The sequence below is a fragment of the Triturus cristatus genome, chromosome 1_1 (assembly GCF_964204655.1).
Source record: "Triturus cristatus chromosome 1_1, aTriCri1.1, whole genome shotgun sequence".
NCBI classification, from domain to species: domain Eukaryota; kingdom Metazoa; phylum Chordata; class Amphibia; order Caudata; family Salamandridae; genus Triturus; species Triturus cristatus.
The window spans coordinates 129,196,968-129,221,655 of NC_140579.1; the positions used below are offsets into that span (position 1 = coordinate 129,196,968).

General features: G+C 46.1%; 1 protein-coding gene across 1 annotated transcript in view; it reads right to left on the minus strand.

The window, feature by feature from the left end:
- Positions 1-24,437, minus strand: part of SHISA4 (shisa family member 4) — a 59,236-nt gene extending 34,799 nt beyond the window's left edge. Inside the window, exons 1-3 of the mRNA XM_085640456.1 lie at positions 24,325-24,437; positions 20,766-20,899; positions 11,337-11,480 (exon numbers count right to left, since the gene is read on the minus strand). Of these exons, the coding sequence (XP_085496582.1) occupies positions 11,337-11,480; positions 20,766-20,899; positions 24,325-24,437 (391 nt within the window). The remainder of the gene's footprint in view (positions 1-11,336; positions 11,481-20,765; positions 20,900-24,324) is intronic.
- Between the last annotated feature and the right edge of the window lie 251 nt (positions 24,438-24,688).

Consider the following 24,688-nt stretch of genomic DNA (forward strand, 5'->3'; position numbering starts at 1 on the left):
ACATTGTTCAATGTATATGTCTCCTCTTTGGCATCAATTGGCAAGAAATGGGGCATTAATATCTGCTCCTACGCTGATGATACTCAGCTGATGGTAACCCTAAATGGAGATAATGACACCAAAAGTAGATTACACAACTGCCTGTCAGAGCTATCCAATTGGATGCACGGCCATTATTTAAAACTGAACGCTGACAAATCAGAAATTCTACTTTTTGGTGGGGCCAAACAGCTCTGGGATAACACCTGGTGGCCAACCTCTTTAGGCTCTCCACCAATCCCCACATCGTCTGCTAGGAATTTAGGAATTCAGATGGATACCACTTTATCTTTGAAATGCCATGTCTCCTCAATATGTGGCAAAGGATTCGCGATATTAAAAAGATTGAAAAGGGTCTTCCCCTGGATCCCACTTGAATGTAGACAGATTCTTGTCCAGTCACTACTAGTTAGCAGGCTGGATTATGGCAATTCGTTATTTGTAGGAATGTCGGACTACTTATTTAGAAAATTACAATTGGTCCAGAATGCCGCAGCAAAAGCAGTTTGCAATAAGAGAAAGTTTGACTCTGCCACAAGCTGTCTGAGAGCCTTACACTGGCTGCCCATGAGACAAAGAGCCATGTTTAAAATGCTATGTATTGCCCATAAAACAATCCACAATACAGGCCCTTACATTCTTCGAAATAGAATTAAGTTCTATGCTCCAGCGCGGAACCTACGTTCGCAAGCCTCAGCCAAAGCAGCCACCACTCGGATTAAGCTTTCCAGAATGGGCGGAAATGCTTTTTCACATATTGCTGCGAAATGTTGGAATGAACTACTGATCAATCTCAGACTCACAGACTCCTATTCCATCTTCAAGAAAAAACTAAAAACTGCACTATTCCCTACTCCATAATAACCAATATGCTCTCAGGTTAATGCTTTGGTTTTACTGTTATTTTTTGCAGCGCCGTGATATCCTTGCAGGATGAATGTCGCGCTTTACAAATACACCTAACATAACATAACATTATGGTGCGGAGGCAATACCCACTAATCATACACAAACAAAAAACGGACAGTTCAGGGAGGTTTGCGGCGATAGCCACCCAATGGGAGGGGCGCCCCCTTAACATAGTCTCCGTTTATATCCCTCCCGCGATGCATGCTACTGCGCTGCCGGCGCTTAGTGAATTTCTTCTTGACCTGCCAGAGTGGGATCTGCTTCTTGGTGGTGATTTTAACGCCGTTGTGCACGACACACTTGATAGACACCCTCAGCGGGCGGGTGGGGCGGGAGTGTCCCGTTTCGGAGGCTTTATTGAAGCCCTGGGGCTGTCGGACCTCTGGCGGCTGCATCACCCCACAGCTAAGCAATACACGTATCACTCAGGGGTGCACAACAGTCTCACTCGGATTGACCATTTCCTGGGCTCCACTAATTGTATTCGCAATATAGACAGTGTTGAAATTAGACCCCGGGGTATCTCCGACCACCCCCCACTGCTTCTGAAGTATGAATGTTACCACCTCGCACGTCGCCGTATCCCCTCAATTCGCCCCGGCTACCTACAGGTCCCCGCGATCCATAAGGCACTTTTGAAGGCAACAGACCTCTACTTTGCGGAAAATGCCCCTTCTGTTGCATCTCCGACGATCTTGTGGGAGGCATATAAAACGGTCCTCCGGGATCAAGCGCTCAGAATAATAGCAGCGCATAAGCAAGGGACTCTGGCAGAGCTGCAGACGCTCGAGCTGGAGCTGCATTCGGCAGAGGAGGACCAGGCTCGAGACCCCTCACCGGAGTAGGCCTCGGTCTTGCAAACCGCATAGGCCAAATATAGGACGCACCTCACGGAGCACATGAAGCAACAGCTGTTAGCCACGCGGCACAAGATATATGATTTGGGTGATAAGACGGGGAGGCTCCTGGCGTGGCTGGACAGGCGGGAGGGTGGAACCAGGTGGATAGCGCAACTCAGATCGGTGGACGGCCGGATGCTGACGGACCCTAACGCGATAGTGGGCGGCCTTGCGAGTCACTTCCAGCAGGTCTACTCCTCCACCTCTTCAATGACGGAGGAGGAAGCGGGGACGTATGTGCGAGATTTGGCGATGCCCCGGCTATCCCCCGAGGCGGTGAAAGTCTTGGAGGCTGACATCACGGCAGAGGAGGTACAAACGGCCATCGTCGCGCTGCAATCGGGTAAGGCGGTGGGACCAAATGGCATACCGGTCGAGCTCTATAAGCGAACAGCCGGGACGGTTGCCCCTCGTTTGCTTAACATGTTTACAGATAGTCTCCGCGCGGGCATACGCCCGCAGGACCAATGAACAGCCACCATTGTGGCTATACTGAAACCCGGCAAACCTGCCTCGGAGTGTAACTCCTATCGTCCCATATCGCTGTTGAACGCGGAGGCGAAGGTCCTCGTGAAACTCCTAGCATCCAGGCTGACACCGCATTTGCCGGACATTATACACCCTGACCAATCTTGTTTTATGCCCGGTAGGAGCACGTCCCATAATTTGCGGCGCTTGCACGGAGTTTTGGCCTGAGTGGAGCGATTGAGGGAACCAGCGGTGCTGCTCTCGTTGGATGCACGCATGGCATTTGACATGGTTGAGTGGCCGTTTCTCTTTGCGGTTTTATCGCACTTGGGCTTTGGGCCCAAATTCTGTGCTTGGGTCCGGCTTCTCTATACTAAACCCATGGCCCATGTGACCGCTAACGGGCACATGTCAGAGGATTTTCCCCTGACGCGTGGCACTCGCCAGGGATGCCCCTTGTCGCCCCTGCTCTTCGCCCTGGCGCTGGAGCCCTTGGCGGCGTGGATCCGCTGGGAGCCATGCATACGGGGACTTAAGTGGACGAATGACTGGGAAGACCGCATCTCCCTCTACGCGGACGATGTACTGCTCTATCTGTCTTCCCCGAGGCGCTCAATCCTCACTATACTCAGGATCTTCGGGAGAGCATCCGGCTATACTATCAACTGGTCAAAATCGGTGATGTATGTGCTGCGCGGCCCCTCTCCGCGGCTCCCCGCAGACTGTCCATTACTGACGGCGACGGGATCTTTCAAGTATCTGGGCATCCACATCACTACAAACCCTGCGGACTTTCAAAAACTAAATCTGCAACCCCCACTGGACCGGCTAAGGTGCGATGCGCGGCACTGGGGGACGCTGCCGCTTACGCTGTTGGGGAAAGCTGCCCTATTTAAAATGATGGCCCTACCCCGATTCGTTTATATACTGGAAAACACACCATATCGCATACCACCGGAATACTTCCGCGCAATAGCGGCGCAGGTCTCTACCCTCATGTGGGGCAGCAGACCACCGCGTATAGCGCAGTCCAAATTAACTCGTGGATGGTACGACAGAGGGATAGCGCTTCCAGATATTCAACTCTATTACTGGGCAGCGCAGCTGAAAGTGATCAATCATTGGCTCCATGCCCCGCGTACAGACCCAGCGCTCAAAGCGGATAGAGACCAACTGGGAGAGCGAGGGGTGTTGACGCCCCTGTACGATGGTAAGCGGGCTCACACGCTCATCGGCCCCCTTAGACAGACGGTTGCCATTTGGCATGCGGCGCAGGCCAAGTTGGGGTGGCGCGGGGTCTTGACCAAGCTCATACCTCTGTGGGACACAAAACAGCTGGGGAAGCTCCGAAACAGTAGGGGCTTTGATAACTGGGACAATATCGGGATCTCTACGATAGGCGACATGTGGCACAGGGGTGACATCATTACATTTGAGCGTCTCCAGCAGCAATATGAGCTGGCGCCCTCCGAGTGGTTCCGCTACACGCAAATCAAGCACGCCTTGCTGGCGAGATTATCGCCGGGTGAGACGGTACCGGAGGTGTCGCCCTTGGAGGACCGGTTATTAACGGACTATATGCCAAAAAGGGCCACATCGTTCACATATCGCAAGCTGGTTAATAACCTGCCAGACCCTATGGGCCCTCTCCGTGCGAAGTGGTCCCGTGATGTGGGGGAATTCGACGACCCGGAGTGGCGGGAGGCGTTGGCTTCACCACGAGAGGCAGGTATACCATCGAGGCTCCGGTTAGTACAGCTCCGTATCCTGCACCGCTCCTACTACACCCGGCATACTCTTCATAGTATAGGTAGTGCGCCGCATCCGTTCTGTTTGCGCGGTTGCGGGGAGGTGGGTAGCTTCTTCCACACCATATGGGACTGCCCCGTACTCCAAGACTACTGGAAGCAGGTGATGCGCACGCTGTCACAGTCAGGGGGAGTCTCGCTGGTACCAGAACCCAGACGCTGCCTGTTGAACATATGGGAACCTAACGACCTCTCGCGCCCGGCACAGAGCTGGGCCACGCTAGGAATGATGATAGCCAAGCGCAACATAGCTCAAAAATGGGGGACGGGAGAATTGCCGAGGCTCACAGCATGGGGGGCGGACATGGATGAGGCCATGTTTGCTGAGCGATCAGCCTTTGTTAGACGGGGCTGCCCGCGCAAATGGAGTAAAGTATGGGGGGCGTGGAATGCCTACAGAGGGGGCATCTGTGACCCGCCCTCAGATTCAGAAGATGATGCCTCGGACTCAGACTGACGCGGGAGGGCCTGTGGGTATAGGTGCGAAGTGGTGGGTATCGAAGATGGGTATTATGGCGAAACTGTTGCCTGCAAATTTGTCTCTGTTGGTGGCTGATGTACTGCTCAGCCTTATGAACAACTGCCTGTATGACTGCTGTGTTGTATTGCTGTTACTTCATAAAATAAAAACAAATTAAAAAAAAAAAATAGCCCAAAAAAAGCCTTAGCACAGGGGGAGGCCTAGCAGCAAAAGGGTTAAATCATTACTAGGAGTAGCAGAGTAAATGTCCAAATATTTAATATGCCTTGCCAGACCAAGTTCACACACTGAGGTCCTTACTTAAAAATAATACCCCATTTGAATGGAACAAAAAAAATCTTTCCACTCAGTGAAACAAGCTACAACATATGCCCCAAACATTGGCAAATTTGGTACCAATCTCAAAACCATTGTAACCACTGATGCCAGTAACAAAGGCCTTGGGCCCACCTTATCTTAAATTGTGGAAGTTAAGGGGAAAATAGTAGTGTTTGTGTCCAGAGCGTTTAAAGGAGGGGAAGAGAATTACTCAAAATTTGAAAAAGAAGTGTTAGCATGCTTCTGGGGCATTAACCACTTTACTTTTTACCAATGGGGCATACTCTTCCTTTTCAGAACAGACCATAAACCCTTACAATCTGTTTGTGCTACTAAGGTAATGGAAAAGGCTACTTCCTGTCTTGTCAAGTGGATGTTAGGCTTGCAGGGATATAACGTTGGAACAGATTATGTCTCGAGCAAAACAAATCACATATCTGACTGATTATCTAGAATGGTTATTGATTGGGGTAAGCATGAACCTGAGTTGTCAGAAGACTGTAATTTCACATTTCTGCAATTTTAAAGGACGAGTGGGAAAGTTGTATTAAACTAGACAAGAAACTATCATTGGTGAAAGAGAAAATCATCAAAGGATGGTCACAAAAATGTAAACTTTTACCTCATGAATTGCAAACATTCTGGAATGTAAGGAATGAACTGTCTATTTGTGGAATCCAGTGCTAAGAATGACCAAGATTGTACCTCCTGAGGTGGTGAGAGAACGTATTGCAGACATCGGGAGGAGCCTCAGGGCAGAGTACTGGTTCCCCAGCATGGAGAGGATAACAGAAGACAAGGTGAGAGATTGCTATGCATGTGGAGTGAGCGACATGGCCAAAGTCATTCAGAAGGGCTTCCTAGCTCCAGTAGAAGTTCCATCTAAACCTTGAGATAAACTTGGATTAGATTGTGTAGGTCCTATCAATTTATATTACAAAACGTTCATCTAAAATACATTTTTGTGCTAGTAAACTACCATTGCCATTGGATTACAACTAAATGTATTAATAATATAAATACTGCAACATTAATTGAATTCATGAAAGACACTTTTGTTTCAGAAGGAAGTCCCAGTGCTATTGTCACTGACAACGGTGTACAGTTTTTGTCTGAGGACAAGTGAGAATTCTTAAAGGCTTTATTCATAGACCACCCCAGAACGACACTTTCTTGCCCTAAAGCAAATGGACTTGAAGAAAAGCTAATAGAATCATCAAAGATTACATAAAATTAGCTGTTCCTTCAAGAAAAACAGTTTCAAATAATCTATGTGAAATGCTATTGTCTTATCGCACCACCCCAAATTCATTTACAAGTTTATCACCATTCACCTCCATGAAAGACAGAAAACCTCGATCTACACTTGCACTGAACTGGTTAAATGGAGGACAACTTGCATGGGGTAATAGGGAAAACATTACCAACTCAATACCTCTCCATCAAGCTGAATACAAATCATGGTATGACAAGAAATGGGGTATGAAGACAACCAGTGGAAGGCTGAGTAGTGGGTGGTATTTAAGGCCCTCCCAACCAAAACTCTGTCACTATTTCCTCCCTGGAAAATGTTCTAGCAGGTATCCCCCCCACTCTCTAATATTATTTTGGGAGGTGATTTAAACTGCACATATGAGCCGTTAAGTGACGAAGACCTTCTAGGGATCAGTGAGGACGATAATAAATATTTCATCCCTTCTTTAAACCTGAGCCCCATTAAGAAATGGACAGCGAGGGCATTGCAGATCACCGGTTTAACCATGGAATTTAATCTTCGGGCATTAAATGGAAGAACCCTCTCTGACTCTCATGGGGCTATGACCTTCAACAGATTAAATGGGCCATCGCGTATTGATTATATCATCCTAGATACAAAATCATGGGGGTATGTGGTTGACATGAAGGTAGAGCAGATGCCAGATAGTGATCATAACCCTCTCTGTGCAGTTATTAAGTGGCACGTAAAGGAAAGTATCACATCCACGAATTTAGCCTCAAAAGTAGTAATACCTACAAACTGCAACAGAAGGCTTATATGGCATAAAGTGTCATGTCATGAGGACATTTTATCTGCTATAGCCCACCAAGTGGCCTCTAGGGCAGCAGAATTTGCCCTCTTCAATGTCACGTTGGCTGAGAAGAATTGTTTAGACCTTAAAAATTCTTATAAAGTACTTATAGAAGGCATAGGCTCTTATTTTAAAATAAGAGGGTCAAAGGGTGGGACAAATCCCGCAGTTAAGAGAGGCAACCCATGGTTTACTGTTGAATGCAGAGCCCGGAGAAAGGCCATTTCACTAGCCTTACAGAAAAAAGATCCGGTAGCTGTAAGGCTGGCTAGACAAAATTACCGAAAATCCATTGAAGCTGCTAAACGGGCTTGGGAGGAGGATCATTGGCAAGAATTAAAGAAGGCCGCCTTTTTAAAAGATTCTAGCACCTTTTGGGCTTTAATAACCCAATTAACCAAAAGAGGCTCTGATCCTATCCCCAATAACATAACTGCTCAGCAGTGGTTTTTGCACTTTTCAAATCTGTACTGCAGTGAGGTAGAGTCTGATCTTCCCTTGTCTGCTGCTCCAGACCCTAATCAAGTTCCTATACAGCCTGAACCAACAGATTTTTTTACATTCATGGAGGTACAGACAGCTATTAAAAGCATAGCACCTGGGAAGGCAGCTGGTCCAGATGGGCTGCCAGGAGATTTGATTCTTCACGACCCCGTAGTATGGGCAAATCTTATTTTTAATTTGATGAATTTATTGCTACGGGGCCACGCAGTTCCAGACTCTTGGAAGGGCGCAGAGGTTGTCACAATTTACAAGAAGGGGGCGAGAGAGGACCCTGCCAATTATAGACCGATAAGTCTAATTGATGTCATCCAAAAGGTGGTTGGCAGGGTACTCATCTCACGAATGGGGACCTGGTTAGAGGAGGGAAACCTTCTAACACATTTACAAGCGGGTTTCAGAAAGAAAGTAGGTACTATGGCCCAAGTATTCAGATTTATAGCTACCTACTGGAAGACTGTTGAGGAGTGTGGCTCAATGGTTAGAGCAGCAGACCCGGAAGCAGAGTTCTGGCCAGGGACCAGGGTTCAATTCCCACCTCGGCGGGGCTTGGGCTCAATTTCCTCGGACCTGTCTATTCTCGCCTCGGTGCCTATTCTAATCACGGGCCCCACGCTGCAACTCTGGGCAATAGCTTGCTTAGCCTCCACACCGGCCCCAACAACGCTAAGGATGCCTGGCTTCACCCTGGGGGTGCCCAGGAGTGGACACTTCACAGGGAAAGCCAGGAGGGGTTCCACAGCGGTATGAGTATCAGTGCCAGGAAACCGCAAAAGGCGACACCGCAAGGTGGCTGTCTGGTGACAGTGCGCTCTATAAGTACCTTGACATTTACATTTACATTTACTGTTCTAATTGGTGGGGGATCTTTGTACTTGGCCTTTATTGACCTTAAAACCGCTTTCGACCTTGTTCCCCGGGTTAAGTTGTGACAGGTATTGCATGATATGGGTCTCCCACGATATCTTCTGGAACTTATCAAAAGATTACATGAGGGAACGTATGCAAGAATTAGATGGGGGAGTGAAGGCCAACTGACTGACAGAATACCTGTCCAGAGGGGGGTTCGCCAGGGATGTGTGATGGCTCCGACCTTGTTCTCCCTCTTTATTAACGGGGTGGCAGACCATTTGAGGGAGGACCCAGCGGATGCCCCCGCCCTGGCGGGGGAAAAAATACCTACCCTCCTCTTCGCAGATGACACTCTCCTTATGTCTAAAACACCCTTTGGTCTCCAGAAACTGCTGGACAGGTTCAGTACCTTTTGTAATAATCGCGGCCTTACTGTCAATACTACTAAAACAAAATTGATGGTATTGTCCAGGAATAAAAAATCTAAGAAAATTAATATTGCATTAAATGGCACTTTTTTGGAGGAAGTGGATGCATTTGATTATTTAGGGGTTAGGATAAACTCGAAAATGAAATGGGATTCGCACATCGCCAAGATGTTATTAAATTTCAAGAAAGTGACAGGAGCAATTGCTAGAGATCATCGCCTGTCCTCTAGTAAGCCCATTAGCCCTGCATTACTGGTTTATGAGGGTAAGGCACTGTCTGCCGCAACCTATGGCTCTGAATTATGGGGTTCAGAAAGAGTCTCTGACTTAGTCATAGCTGAACATAAATTTATGAGAGAGCTAGTGGGTCTCCCAGTTTCTACCCCAATTAAACCATTATTATATGGTTTGGGTCGTCGCTCGATTAAAGATATTGTTGGGCTTCGCCCTTTACTTTTTTGGGTTCGCCTTAGAAGGACCGCGGAACTTTGCAACTATGCCTCAGTCATTGACGAACTCATTGCCTTAAATGGTTATGGGGTAATTCCGTGGCTGAAAAATCTAAGGGACCTGGTAATCAATTTGGGGTTAAAAGAAGAATGGTTATCTCAGCAGCCCCCGCCAAAAGATACCATCAGGAAATAATATTGGGCAAGCATAGAAGCAATGGATCTGGGTAATCCTAAATTGGGCACTCTTACTGACATATTTTTGACTCACAAGCCAGTACCGAAGTTGGAGCCGTTTCTTGATTTCATCTCTACACCAAGAGATAGAGCTCTGTTCCTCAAAATGAGGTTAGGCACGCTACCCCTGAATGAATTTACAAACAGTTGGAAAAATTTTAAATCCCATCAATCAGTTTGCCCGGGGTGTTCTAATCCAACTGAATCCCTGGGCCATTTCCTGTTTGCCTGTAAGGCATACAGGGGGCCCAGGAAAAGATGGCTAAGCCCAGTTTGTAGAAATCTGGCAACTAGGCAGTGTTCAGTGGCTCTTCGTATCCTAACAACGGATACTACATCCCTGCTGAAAATCTGTGGGGTTGCTAAATATTTGGGGAAAGCGTGGCAAATACGAACTAAGCTTGTTGAATCAAAAATTGGATAGACCATCACATTGTGTTATTGTGCCACTTTCATGAATGAATGTCCTAATAATTGATATGCATTTGCTTGATTATATTTTTCTGGGTTTGTCACTTTTTTATTTCTATCTAGGTATTATAAGAAACTTAAGTGTATTTGTATACTGTTTTTTATTAATAATTTATATTAATCTTTTTTTTATTCTTTTTTGAACGTAATCTGATTCACGTTGTATTGTATTTACTTTTATGATACCTTGTTATCGAATAAAGTATTAACAACAACAACGAAAACATTACCAACTCAATACCTCTCCATCAAGCCGAATACAAATCATGGTATGACAAGAAATGGGTTATGAAAGACAACCAGTGGAAGGCTGAGTAGTGGGTGGTATTTAAGAAACCCAATGGTAGCAGTGACAAGTTCAAGAAATCTTCTCGCCCTGAAAGGATCAAAAGAGTTAAACACAGTATGGTGATTCTGGAAGATGGTAAAGCATGGAGCTTAGACAGCATAACTAAATGTTCTAGAGTTCCTGAAATAAAAAGAGCAAAGGTACTCATTGTAAACCAAGGAGTTGGGGCATATGAACGAAGTGATAAAAGTAGGACGCAACCTAACCCCCAAGTTGGCATGTAGATCACAAAGTAGGATAAAGTGTGGTGGAACTTTACGTTTTCTCCTTCCCGCGAAATGAAAAATTGGGTCTTTCATCTGTTAGGATTTGAGTAATGGAATAATGTACACATTGCTATTTTATGTTATTCTCTCATCTGGAAGTATTTCATATCTCATTAAATTTATGCTTTGTAACTGAGTCTCTTTTCATGTTTTATGGTGTTGTGGTTTGCCCACCCACCTTTCATCTTCCTTCATGTTTTTCCCTTGCAAGGGAGATGTGTTGTAGTTTCTCCTTTTCCTCCTCTGTTACCTTCTTTCCCCCTGCCCCTATCTTGGAATTTTCCTGTAAGTGGCATTTGGAATGTTAGAGAACCTATCTGACAGAACTGTTGGACAGCCCTGCAAAGCGAGACTGAAGGCATATATGTACTGCTTTTCTTACCTAATAAAAGCAAGAATGTCATGTCTTACTGTGACTCCATGCTTAAGTGTGCAAAGGTCTGTATTAAAAGCTATTGTAGAATTTTATCGTCCTGCTACTATGTAGGCAGGTACCCTCAATTGACGGTGACAAAGACCAAATATACCAAATTCACACTGGAACAATCAGAATAAAAACTGCCAGTTACATGTTCCATTTCTATCATTCCTTGTCCATAACTTGGTTTAGCTGCTTTAATCATATTCCTGTCTCTCCTTCTAGGGTTATCAAGTGCTAAGGTCCTGTACCGGGTGAAAATATAAGCACAGATTCTGTCTGGTACAACATATATTGCATTTTAGGATACAGAATCAATGAATGAGCATCTTAGTTAAGTTCTGGTATATGAAAATTAGTGCGAGGTTCCTTACCAGTTGAAGTGTACATGGGTGGCCCCATTGGATACATTGGATACTGTAAATAGGGATCGATGGGTGGGTACATTAACATGGGGGGATATAGGTGAACTGGGTAGGATGGCTGAACTTGATAACCCATCATTTGCATTTCTTGACCTGTGAATCAAACACATGAGCAATGAGAGATACTGAAACCAGTGCGTAACGACATACATATGTTTGATGCTATGCTGCTTTATCGAACCACTGTACGTTAACAAAGTACCATGAGGCTCTCAGCTAGGCAGTAAAAGAGATTTTAGTCTTTATATATGGTGTCTCGCTATTGAGAATCAATGTTAGTAAGCCAATAGTAATGACCTCCTGGTAAACAAAGCGTTAGCTGGTAAAAGGCTGACACTGTTGGGACACTAACGGGGTTATTTAGAGTATGGCAAATGCCGGACATCTGCGATTTTTGGATGATTTTTTACATCCTCTAACCCCTAAATAACCCCTTTTTTGCCATAAAATGCTGAGACGTGCGCTTTAATAACACAAGCACCATCAACTGCGCCACATGATGGTGCAAAACGCGGCAAGGTAAAGTGGTTCTCTGTAAGGATGGATTTAACAATTTTTTTGTCTACAATAATCTTAATGTTTTTTTGGATGGTCCATATTACTCAGCAAACAAAGATAATATCAAGTTATGTAGCTTACATCCATTCACATCACGGTAATCATGCAAGGCAAGTTCTGAAATATTTATCAACTCAATTTTTTGTTCTATGAATAAAAACATTGTTCAATCAAGGTTCAAATACACTTTATCCTTGTTGTATTCTACCAATAGATCCCACTATTATGTAATCAACATTCAGATACACTATATATTTGTTGTACAGTCTTTTAATATCAATGAGTTCCTAGATTTGTTGTGTGATACAGCCTATTGGTAGCACGATGTTGTAGGAAGCTGGCTCCTTATATGGTATACTATATATGGTATACCAAAAAGTGGTATACCTTGCAAGGGGTCCAGGTAATCCCTTACTAGCAGACAGGAGCTTGCTCTAGCAATCCCAAGGAGCTCTTTTAGGGGATGGTGTGGTCGAGCAGCCTTATCTACAAATACACACAATAGTCAATAAATTATGCACACGACTCAATAAGGAGATCCACATCAATTTATAAAATTAACATGTATCTTTATATAACTTTAGCACCAAGATCATCGAAATCCGGTAAGTACTGTTTGCAATAGCAAGTTTAAAGAAAACAGGTTTTTGATACTTTAACCCCTTCAGTGCCCATGACGAGCTGGACTCGTCATGGGCTGCGGTGGCGCTGTGCCCATGACGAGTCCAGCTCGTCATGAACTCCGCCCGCTAATGCAAAGCGCGGCACTGGGCGGGGAAAGGGGAGGGCATGCAAGGGGTTAAAAAGTAATTGAAGCACTTTGCAGTAATGTTATCCTATGGTGGAAAACGTATTGCATTCAGGCGCTCAACATCGACTTACGGGATCAGTCTTCTGGACTTTAGGTGAGTATGGGGGAAAGGTCCAAGGCAGCACCAACAGTTCACTTCGGGCAGTGTCTTACAGCGTTGGGGGCCCCATTCAACTCTGGAGATCAGTCCATCAGAAAAGAGGCTGCAGGCTCAGACTGGAGGACCATTTGAGCAGAACCAACAGGGGGGGCTCAACACTTGTGAGGTTTGGGGCCACCTTTGCTCCTCTTCTAGAGGTGTCTTTAGGTGTCACGTTTTCGTCCCCGGGAGCAGTCACGGTAGAGGGGGCCTGCAAACAGAGGCTGCAGCTTCAGGAAGTCCACAGTGGGCACGTCCAAGGTGGGCTTTGTCCCTAGAGGTCTGGGGGACCACACAGGCATCATTGGCCCACTTGAGCCTGGGCTAGGAAGCACAGGTGCAGTGGTGCTTTGTGGCGTCAGGTTTTTGCATTTCTGGAGTCTCACAATCTTCTTTGGGGTCCCTGCAGGATGCGGGGAAGCAGCTCTAATGCTTCATGGGAGTCTTTTGTTCTTTGTTGAAGGCAGGCAGGCCTCCCAGGCTTTGAAGGCACAGCAGCTGCAGGACTAGATGACTTTTGGCGCACTCTGTCGGGATCAGCGGACATACCGGCGGGGCTGGCGCTGGGTCAGTTGCTTCTTCCACAGTATGTGCTTTGGCGGCTCTTCAGTGTCTTCATTCTCTATTGGTTGACAGGAATCTGGGGGACCACATTGGCACCGTTGGCCTACTTCAGGTCGGACTAAGTGGCTCGGTGCAGTGGTTCTTTCGGGTGTCGGTTTTTTGCGGTCTTGGAGCCTCGCAGCTCAGTCACTGGTACCTGCAAGATGCAGGGGAACAGCTCAGCTGTTCCACAGGAGTTTCTGAGTCTTTGGTGAAGTTCTGGCAGTACTCCCAGGCATTAGAGGATCAACAGCTGGCAGGGCAAGATGACGTTGGCACAATTGTCGAGAATCGGGCGAACAGGGCTGGTGCCAAGTCAGTTGCTTCTTCTAAAGTACTTGCTGTTGCGGCTCTTTGGGCTTTTTTATTTTGGTCAGCAGGATCTGATTTCCTGGTACCAGGGACACCCTAAATACTGAATTTAGGGGTGTTGGGGGAGTCAATACCCCATATATATGGCCTCTACCTGGGGGAAGTGGGCATAACCCTGTCCTTGAGACCCTACATTTGCCATCACCAAGTTGGCCACCTCTGAAAAGTCACATCTACTTCAGGTAGCCCAGTTCATGGGGGGTGGTGCTCTCCTGAGGGTGGACATGCCTGCCTTGGCTTGCTAATTTTCCCGCCTGGCCAGGTGCTAAAGAGCTCTGGACAAAAGGGGGTTGGTTTCCTTTTTTGTAAGAGAAGCCAGATTCCATACCAAGGCGGTGGGCCTCTTTGCAGTCCCTCGTTCTTGGAATGCTAGTCCGCAGGTCATCCTGTGGGTGGGGGTGCCAAGCACACTCTGCCTGTGCAGGTTTGGTTTATGGCCTCCGGAGAGCAAAGACCCTCATGCCTGGGGGTCAAAAATCTGTTTCTGGTGGCAGGCTGGCAAAAACCAATCAGTCAGCACACCAATAGATGGTAGGGTTTCAGCAGACTGCTATAAGGAGCCCTCTGGGTGCATGTATCACTAAATCTGACACTGGCATCAGTGTGGGTTTATCAGTACGAGATGTCTAATACCAAACATCCCTATTTTCAGTGTAGCCCTCGTGTAGCTGGGGAACTAATTTTCACCTGTCTCCAGCACATGTTTTCAAAACAGCTTGGAGAGGGTTCCCTTCAGCGTGGCGCGGATTACCGCGCTGTGCTGAAGGTTCTATTGCGCGGGCGGGACCATGACGGAGCGGTTCCGTCATACGCACAGCGCAACCGATGCGCATGACGGAACCGCTCCATCATGCGCATCGAAGGGGTTAAGGGGAACAATTTATGCTTCAACACTTATGGACACTCTTTAGTACATCAGGCCCTAGGTCCCGGATGTACCATTTACTAGGGACTTACAGTGGGCACTAAAGGGGTCACCAATTAGGGAAACCAATTGCACAGTTCTGGGAAAGAGATCTGGCACTGGGGACCTAATTAGCAGGAACCTAGTGTCCTTCCAGTCGAAATCACATCAAATAGAAGATGAAAAATGGGGTGAGGGGTCATGACAAAATGTCCACTTTTCAACAGATGTTGCAACCTGAAGGATTGTAAGGGTCCCATTGATGGTGCATTAATTTCCTTCAGGTGTAAATCTGTATGTGTTTTCTTGCAATTAAAAGCTGTGCTCCGATAGGTAAATGTTGACACGTTATGCCTTGTATTTAGGGCCTCCTCAGGTTATACAACAAGATTCTGTGTCACTGAACAAAAAATGAGTCACATATCCAGCTGGAAGATTACAAACCAGGCATGCAGCTGTGTTTTGCACTACCTGGAGCGTGGCTATTAGGGAGTCATTAGCAGCTATGAGCAAAGCAGTGTCAAAGTCAAGGCGACTAATGGCAAGGGCCTGTACCAGAGTCTGCTTTGCAAAGGATGGTAGCCATGGGAAAACCTTCGTCAGTAACCGCATGGTAGCAAAGCATGGCCCACAAGTAGTAGTAATCTAAACCTTCATGGAAAGGGCCTGGTCTAATTTAACACCCAGATTTTTAACCATAAACCCGGAGGAAGGGCCGCCCCTAGTTCCCAGGGCCACCAGCCAGGGGACCAAAGGTCCTCGGGCTTGCCAAACACCACCTCCTCGGTTGTTTTACAATTAAGTTGAAGGCAGTTTGCCATCATCCAGGCTGCGATCCTTCACATACAATCCTTGAATTGGAGCTATTTTACACCTATAATCAATTTTTTTTAATTAACCCCAACAAGCTCCTCAAAAGTGGACTTTCCAGACAGAAATCATAAGGCAATTCTCGCCGCTCCGGCTCGCCGCCTTATTTTGTGACGTGTGTGGTTGCGTCAGTGCCTAATTTTGAAAGCACCTTTATATCATCCATCAGGCCCCCCAGAAAGGCAAGCATTTTTTCACTTAATTCTATAAAATGAACAGCTCTAAACATATTAGATAATTCAAGCATTGCGGTTATGATAAGTATGTCTTTTAAAAGTACAATCAAATACATGATTGCAAACACGCAATAGGCAACCTGGTCTCCCTTAAGTATAAAATCGCCTCTGCGATCCTTTATTAGAAATGGAGGGAGGAGGTCGAGGGTATCTTAACACACCTGCTCCCACCAAAGACGAGTGACGAGGTGTTGCCGATAGCCTATTCCTCTTGGTCAGATCCTGGCATCCCCCCAGAGATCCGTTTAGGCCCACCAGGTGGTAGCCAGTGGATACAGTATAAATACTCTGTTGCAAAAATAAGAAATTACGCAGCGTCAGCACAAGTCATGCAACACCGCTGAAGAGCAGGTACTGCGCTGCCAGCGTCCCCGCCTGAAGGCCGATTCGGGACTTCATAAAGGTACTATTGACCTTGACTTCAGGGTATTTACTCAGACTACCTAAAATTGGTAAATATCCAATTTATGCACAGCTCTTAGGTCCTGAAGAAAGCCCAACGACCCTTCATGGGCGAACACCGGGCTGAAACATGTCGACCATAGTGCGGTGGACTCATAACTAGCCCATCGCTGCACTTAACATTTTTTAGATAGTTTTCCCATACACCAGACGGAATAAAATTGTTATTTTTGGCCAGTATGAGGATCACTTTTTAAAGGAGCACCACACCTCACTTTTCACTCACTTCTTGATTTCTGATCACTACTGAAAAACCAGTAGTTCCCTCCAGGTGGAGGAAACATAAAAAGAGACCCTATGATGATGCTGTCACGCACATAATATAAGGCGGAGAACCAGGATATACCGCCGCACGAGCTACCTGCGTGAATGAGGGTTTTTTAAGTACTCCTTTCGAAGTACTGACGGATAGAACATAACGGACCCTGGTGGCAGGTACAAGTGATCCATTCCCCCCTTTTGATTTTTGGCAAAAATAAAAAAGCCATTTAATTTCTGCTGTACATGTCCAAGGGATTCCATTATGAGGTTCTGTTGCCCACTGACCCTGGACTTCCTTCCTAGTACCATCTCCACAGAAATCACTCAAGGCCAGGATGCATGCCTCCAGAAGCACCACCTGATGTCTCTGAACCCAGGCTGTCTTCAAGATGGCTGCTATTGTAGGAACTTAGTCCACACCAAAAGAAAAAGAGAGCACATTCTAACAACAGCACTTCTCCTCAAGTGTGCTCCTCGATCCTCGATAGCACCTTCCTTTCATTCAACCAGCTTTTGGAGTCACATCTGTGCCATGGGCTTTGTGGTTTGTCGTCCTGCCACTCTGGGTTGTATGTCGTTACAATTCATTCCGTTGCAACGCATGCCCTTACCACGCATGCGTTACAACGGAATGCTATTTCCACGCACAACCTTTACCACGAATATTCCTTTACCACGCATACTTGCATGGTAATGGAATACTCTTGGTAAAGGTTATACGCCTCCCCTGTACCCTTACGTGACCCCACAATCCTTATTTTTATTACCCCTGCCCATTACCCTCAATCTATATGTATATATATTTTTACTACTTTTATTCCCCCTCCCTCTTCACGTCTTCTCCTCGATCTTCTTTGCTGACGTCCTACATCGTAAAGAGGAAGCTTCATTCCGTTTCCTCTAAAACCACGCCGATTGTCACCACTTCCTGACGTTTTAACATGTCCTTTTTGGGGGGGGGGAGACCCCCCCAACCCCCTTTTTTTAACGAACGCATTTATTTTTTATTTTTGGGGGGAGAACCCCCAAGCCCCCTTTTTCTATTTTTACCCTTTAACACACGCCTTCGCCGACATTAAAAACGGACTGAACCGGACGAAGATGAACACGTTCCAGTGCAGCTTGCATGGTAAAGACGGTAGTGGAAGGCATACGCGTGGTAAAGACGTTTACGTGGTAAGTGTACCGTTGTAAACGTAACGTGTAGAAATGCCTTCGTGGTTAAGGATGTTTCCCCCACTCTGCTGCAGTATTCACATCACGGATCTTCATCTCCTTGCTACGGTTCCTCTCAGGTACCAACGTGTTGGCTACAAGGCTCTAGTGTTGGCCCTCTCTTTTTATCTTCTGTTAATCTGATCCCCATTTCTAGCCATGTTTCGTAGCAGTAGACTTCAGAAAGCTCAGCTTCTCCTCACATAACGCTGTAAACCCTACTTGGTGGAAGTATCAACACTCCTGTGGCTTCTCTGAAGGGATGGTCATAGAGAATCCCGGCTACATATCGACCTCAGTCAGTGGGAGACAAAAATAAGAGACCGGGATGACTTCCATGGCAACACTTCAGTCCAGCTCACCTCCAAGATACACTGATTTCATGGTGATACCATGACCTATACTACGTGCCTAAATTGTTTGCTATTTTGTCGACTAGGTGGATGCATATTTCTCTACGCAGATTAATTTGAGTCAACAAGCTCAAATTCCAAGGAAATACCACTTCAAAACTGCAGAGAGCATCTCTTCCACTAATAGAACTACAGCGGTTGCATGTGGATTATTGCCAAATTTGATGTAAGAATGAATACGCTTTGAAAAAGTAATTCTAGAAAGCAAAAAACAATAGAATATAAATAAGAAAATATGCTACTGCCTTAACGTGGTTGCCATATGTTTTTAAATAAATAATGTTAAATTAAAAATGCTTCCTAGCAGACAGGTGTAGTTCGAATAGGTAAAGAAACTTTATTTAGTTTTAATGTACATCACAGAATAATACTATTTGTAAAGGTTCATGAAAAAGCTTGGTGGAATTACTGTAATCTGAAGACATATTTTAAAAACATAATAGTGACTAAAAAAGGACAAAAATGGAAAGGAAGGATTACTGGCAAAATAGAGTGCACTTCTTTTTAGGTGGATGTGCACAATCTAATATGAAAATATCACGACTCATAGTGCAGAGGGACAACAGCTAAAGTAGGCGTATATATTGCCATGTGCTGCATGCTGCAGTGGATGGAAGCAAAATGTGAATAAAACTTGAACACGCAAGTGGTAGAAGATGGCTGAATCCAATCCCCTCTATGTATGTATATATTGCTTTATTTAATATTTTTGTTATTGCATCAAACTGGAAATCCATAGGAAGCAGTCTCTAGGCCAGCCCTAAAATGGAACGACGTAACAAGTATCTTTCATGTAACATAGCCATAATATATAGAATTATAGATGGGTAACAGTGATGTTTTTCACTGAGTTCTAAGTGATGTCAAATAGACAAGGGGAGCTAAGCCTGACTTGTCTTTGATGTCACTCAGAAACGTGAAAATATACATTTCTTCTTCATTTACTCAGGAGTGCACTGTCCTGATGGTAATTGTCCTCCAAACGGCATTAGGTTCCACGTGTCCCCAGGAGTGTATTCAATTGTTCATGGTAATTCTGCGAGCATAAATTCTACGTGTTGAAGTACTCATGAAAATCTACGTCTGAACATTTACAGTGGGTCTCATAGGAGACTTTCTGATTTTTTATAAATGTTAGAAACCTACTACAAACATGGAATTAATCACACAGTAGTTATTTCAAACTTCTGAAAGGCTGGCTTTGTGAATTGGACCCAGTTAGAGGAGACTAAAGGTACACCTAAAAATATTATAAAGAGGTTCCCGGCCAAACCTCGACCCACACAAGGAACCCAGTCACAGGGAGGAAGGTTGGAAGGAAAGGGCCCATCTTTTAAAGAATCACATAATGTGAATGGGCAATTATAAACGATATAGGGCCCGATTCTGATGCGGGTTGGAAAAGCTTCCCGACTGAATCGGTTGGGAAATAGTTTCCGACCCACTCGGATTGGGAGAGTCCGACCGGCGAAGTACGATGCATCCGGATGCTTCCAGATACGATTTGGTTGGACTCCCATTGACTTCACTGGGAGCATATGTTCCTAACCGCATCATAATTGGGCCCTCGGCTGGGAAAACACGTTCACAATCCGATTTGGAAGGAGCAAATGCCATTAGGAGGCCTTCCTAACCGCATCAGAATCAGGCTCTAGGTGGGAATGCTTTCCTAACCGCATCAGAATCAGGCCCTAAGTAGTATACTGTCCAGGACAAAACTGCGTGACTCATCATGGTCAACTACAGCAATCGAAATACATATAGTTGGAAAAGGGGATAACAGGTTCTGAACACAAAGGTGGATGAGGGATCTAGTATTAAGAAACACAAGAAGCAAAAGTTGACCATGTCTTGGCATCCCGAAAAGCAAGCTACTATGTCAAGCCTATCGCCCAATGGTGGAGTCCTAGAAGACATCGGACCCCACTATCACCAATTAGATTTCAGAAATGTATTGAAGATTACACTCTTCAAAATACATCTCGATGTCTAAAGCATTCACATCTTTATGTCCAAGGGTTCCTTTACTGGTTCCTTTACTTTATTTATTCTAATAAAGTTTTTGTTTTACTGTATCTCTTGAGCTCTCTCTGTAAAGAACCCAGATGAATGTGTGGCTTCTACCTCACTTTAGGAATCCCACAAATAAAAAAAGATGCATAGTTGTACACTTTCTTGTACAAACAGTGAGTGTACTATCAGATGTGTTGTGGTTCTGAAATGTACCACTAGCTAAGTGGAGCATCCCTGCATTGTCCTCAATATGGGCAACAGCAGTAGGGCGTTTTCACGGTTTACTGAGAGAAATGCTGTGTTGTAGAAAACCGGGAGACAAATAGCTAATGAGTTAACCACATTTGTCAGCTTCAAAGGGGCATAAAGTCAAGCCAGCAATGTCACTAACAACACTCAAAACATTGTGTTAGATGCCTAGCCCCAGTCCCTTCACTGTTAGACCCAATCTGCTGCAGGTGCCTTTTGGTTATTTTAGCAACAATCTACCTTCAGAGCCAAAACATGCGTTCTTCCCTTACTGTGATATGGTGTCCTCATGGCCGCCCGCCTCCGGTACAGATAGCAGCAGGAGCACAAGAAGCAGCTGAGCACAGTCACCAGGAGCAAAAACAAGAGCGATGCTGCGGAGGCGACGCCAGCGATCATCTTGGGGCTGGAGAAACAGACACGAAAACACAGCACATGTAACGCAGGTTCAGTGTGTTTTTGGCACAGCACGGCTATTCACTGGTTCTCTTTGATTTTTTCTTTGAAAAAGAAAAGTGGATTCAAATTTAGAGCAGAACATACTTAAATGCCCCGCCACAGAAGTAAACCACGTTCTAAAGCAACACAAAGGTGCTTCCATCACTAGCAGGCAGAATCTGACTATATTCTGAGAAACTATCTGATCAGCGGTTTTGCAAATCGTGTTGGTGAAGTGAGCTGTGTTGTGTCTGCGTACACACTGTACCTGGGGGGTTCTGAGTACCGAGGAGGGGGTGGCCCCGGAGGAGCCATGGATGTTATCATCTTAGCCTCTTGTCACTGACCAGACTCCATCTCCAACCTAGGACATGGAACACTCAGACATCATGACATCACAACATAACGTTCCACAGAGACTAGCACAGTGAACAGAGGCAGGATGGGAAACAAAACTGCAATGGAATACACATTTAGCCCTTATAAAGAACACAACAAAGAAGTGCAGAAGAGTCACATTCGAAAAAAAACAAATCCTTGGTGTATATACCTCTGTACATGCATGAACAATAAAGAAAAATATATCTAAATCACAATTTGTTTAGTTTATTTTGTGTATTTTGTTAATTTATTCATGCATGCAGCCTTATATAAAGCATAACCAACATCACAAGGCAAACCTATAAACATAAAGCTAACTACCAACTGCAAGAGTAACTCTCGATTTTGAAGACGCTACTGCTTGATTAAAATCATATGTGCATATTAATACAAATCTGTCGCAAATAAAGCTAAAATACTGAGGAGATGTCCAAAGCTGTGATTTTCTGGCCTGTGCTCAACCAGGCTTGGACTCCATCTGGAATAAACATGGCTGCTGCTTCTTAATGTTCACTGTGTTTACAGTTCTCATTTGAGACTGCACACAGCAAAATGTGCACTGTTTGTTTTGTAAAGATGTGTTTTTGAAGAACTCAGAAGGAAGCCTTTAGATACTTTCCAATACTTTTTCTGCTCACACACTGTAGACCGTTCATCTGAGTCCTTCCATAGTTAGGTCTCGCCTGACCCAGCGCATGCGCTGGTCTGGCGAGACTTATTGAGAGGGCTCCAAAAAGTGCTGCCAGGCCAGCCTAGAGCTACAGTGCATGTGCGCGCGCGCCGCGCTTTACCGCGCTATCACTTTCACTTTCGCGGCCGGCCGCTTGGCATAGCCAATAGGTCTCGCTTATGGGACCTGATAAGTATTTAGTTATGCAACTGTTGCATGGCTAAACACTTATAAGGCCCCAAAAGCGAGACCTATTGGCTATGCCAATGCTTGTTTTTCTCTGCCACCTCTGATGACATTAGGCCAAAAAGAGTTGAAACATATCCGTAATAGGGCAAAGTCCTAACATGATGGGATTATACAACGTTTTAACATGCTGAACTGTGATTCGCTGTCATAGACATTCCCAAATCGGAAGAGCTGCACATGCGGCGGTCACGTCGGGGTCAGTCCAGACGTGGTGGCAACAGGGCGTGCCGCCGCAACCTTCCAGCAAGAGTGGGCTTTGGGCCTTGCGGTGTGGGGCTCCCTGGAAGCAACGCAAATGCTTTCAGGGGCTCATTTTCTGTTTTCGTTCCTAGCCCCGCTCTAAAAGGGGACACAGAATCGCGAGCGGGTCTCTGCATTCTGTTCCCCACTACACCAAGAAGAGACTGCACCCCGGCAGGGGTATTCAAGACTCATGCACTTTTTGCACATTTTTCTCCTGTTGTCTCCCCGTCCGGTTGCTTTATTGATGGCACGTTCTGCTGCGCTCTTAGCATTCCTCATGCTCGCCTCCACCTGTGATGCGTCCATGGAGATGCGTTCAGTCCCGTGCACCGATGGTGCGTGGATTGTGGCAGCTGCAGCACTCTATACCCACTCCTAAGGGCCCAGGACTGGATTATCATCACTTGGCAGGGCAAGACACTTAGTTGGCAGAGTCCAGGTGCTGTAGCAAATGAGTTGGAAGTCTTTTATGTCCCTGAAGCTTCAGCCAGGAGGCAAGCTAGCAAGTCCTTGGAGTCACTTTTATTCTGGGTTGGAGAGACGCAGGTCCAGTCATTCTCACTCTAAGTCAAGAGGGCAGCAGGCAGAAGGTCATCAAATCAAAGCTAGAGTCCAGCGGAGGGACAGTTCTTCAGCAGCACATCAGTCCTCCTGTCTGGCAGAGTATCCATAGGTCCAGAGGTGTACTAAAGTGGTGGTCGCGGAGGTCCACAACTTATACACAAAGGTGCCTTTGAAGTGGGGGAGACTTCAAATACTTGCCTTTGAAGTGCACAGGGGTCCTCCCTTCGTGCGCTGGCTCACTACAAGGGGGTATGCGGACGTTTGAGTGTGCACAGGACACAGCCTATTAAGGTTTAAGTGAGGTTGTGCCCAGCTCCTCTTTCGCATCCTGTAAGACATGGCTCATTGAGGCACACCTAAGCTAATATTGTGTGAAGCTGTCTAGGAGGAATATACTAAATACAGCTTCCAACCACACCACACCCATTCATGTGATCAGAGACAGGCTGCAGGCACCAAATTTGTTTGCAAAGTTTTATATAGCGCTGGCTAGACCCGTAGATATCAGAGCGCTTTACATGAGGATCAGCAAGTTAAAGATTACATAATTACTTCAGTTACAGGTTCCAAGTATAGACATCAGAGATAGATAGAGGGCCGGAAACATAACGGGGAGGCGAGGAAAAACAATGTCAGATGCACGGCTGGGTAGGTGACGACCAAGGGGGTGACCCAGGGCCAAACTCCTCTATAGCTGTGTAGGACAGCTCCACCGGGTAACAGCCAATGGTTATATTAGTTAACAGTTGCATAATCAAACATAGGAGATCAAGACCCCAGTAGAGGAAGGAGGGAATAAGGGAAGGGAGAAGAAACACAGGGGTCAGAGAAGCAGATCAGTTCGGGTAGACCGGCAATGGAGCAAAAGTGTCTCAAGGGGGCCCAAAAGTTAGAGCAAGCGGGACTAAAAGCCAGGTGTGCCCACATAGATACTTCGTCCTTTGGCAATAACAAACACCATGCAGGGTCATTTCGGCACCTAATTTGAGATTGTTTGTCCGCCCCCACAGTCTCACCGGCAGCCGATTAAGTCAAGGTGAGGGGGTCATCCAGTGGCACAGGTTTGGTGTTTCCGGGCCACTAGCCAACACAGAATAGTTGTGTGCAGCCACGGGTCATTCACATGGGACAGTAAGGCCTCCACGACACTCAGGAGCTGCCCTAATGGTCCCCCGTGCAGTGTCAGTGCCACCTCAAAATGACTTTTCGCATGGTGTTCCAGTCTGTAAGGCAAGCATGACCTCACCCCTCCCCCTCCCCAGGTAGTGCTGGGGGGGTTACCTCACCTCCGACAGCGGAATGCCGCAGAACGATGCCTCTGAGTCCCCCGCAACCACTGGCCAGGAACAGCCATCCCGCCACGAGTCCAGGCACCTTCGTTCAGCTGCCCGGGCGCCATCTTAGCATATTCCCAGGCAGCAACGTCTAGCAAACAAGGGCGCCATCTTAAGGTCAGGTTACAGTCGAACAAATCTTTCCTTAAAGAGGCCAAGATCTAACAAACACAGGCGCCATCTTAAGGCCAGGCTCTGAGCTCATGGGGATCACTGCGTAGATGAGCTTGGCTTTGCAATAGCTCATTCCTAATAAGATGTCAGGCACCGCATCAGCAATACTTGCCCAGGTTACAAGATTCAGACGCGCAGCCCC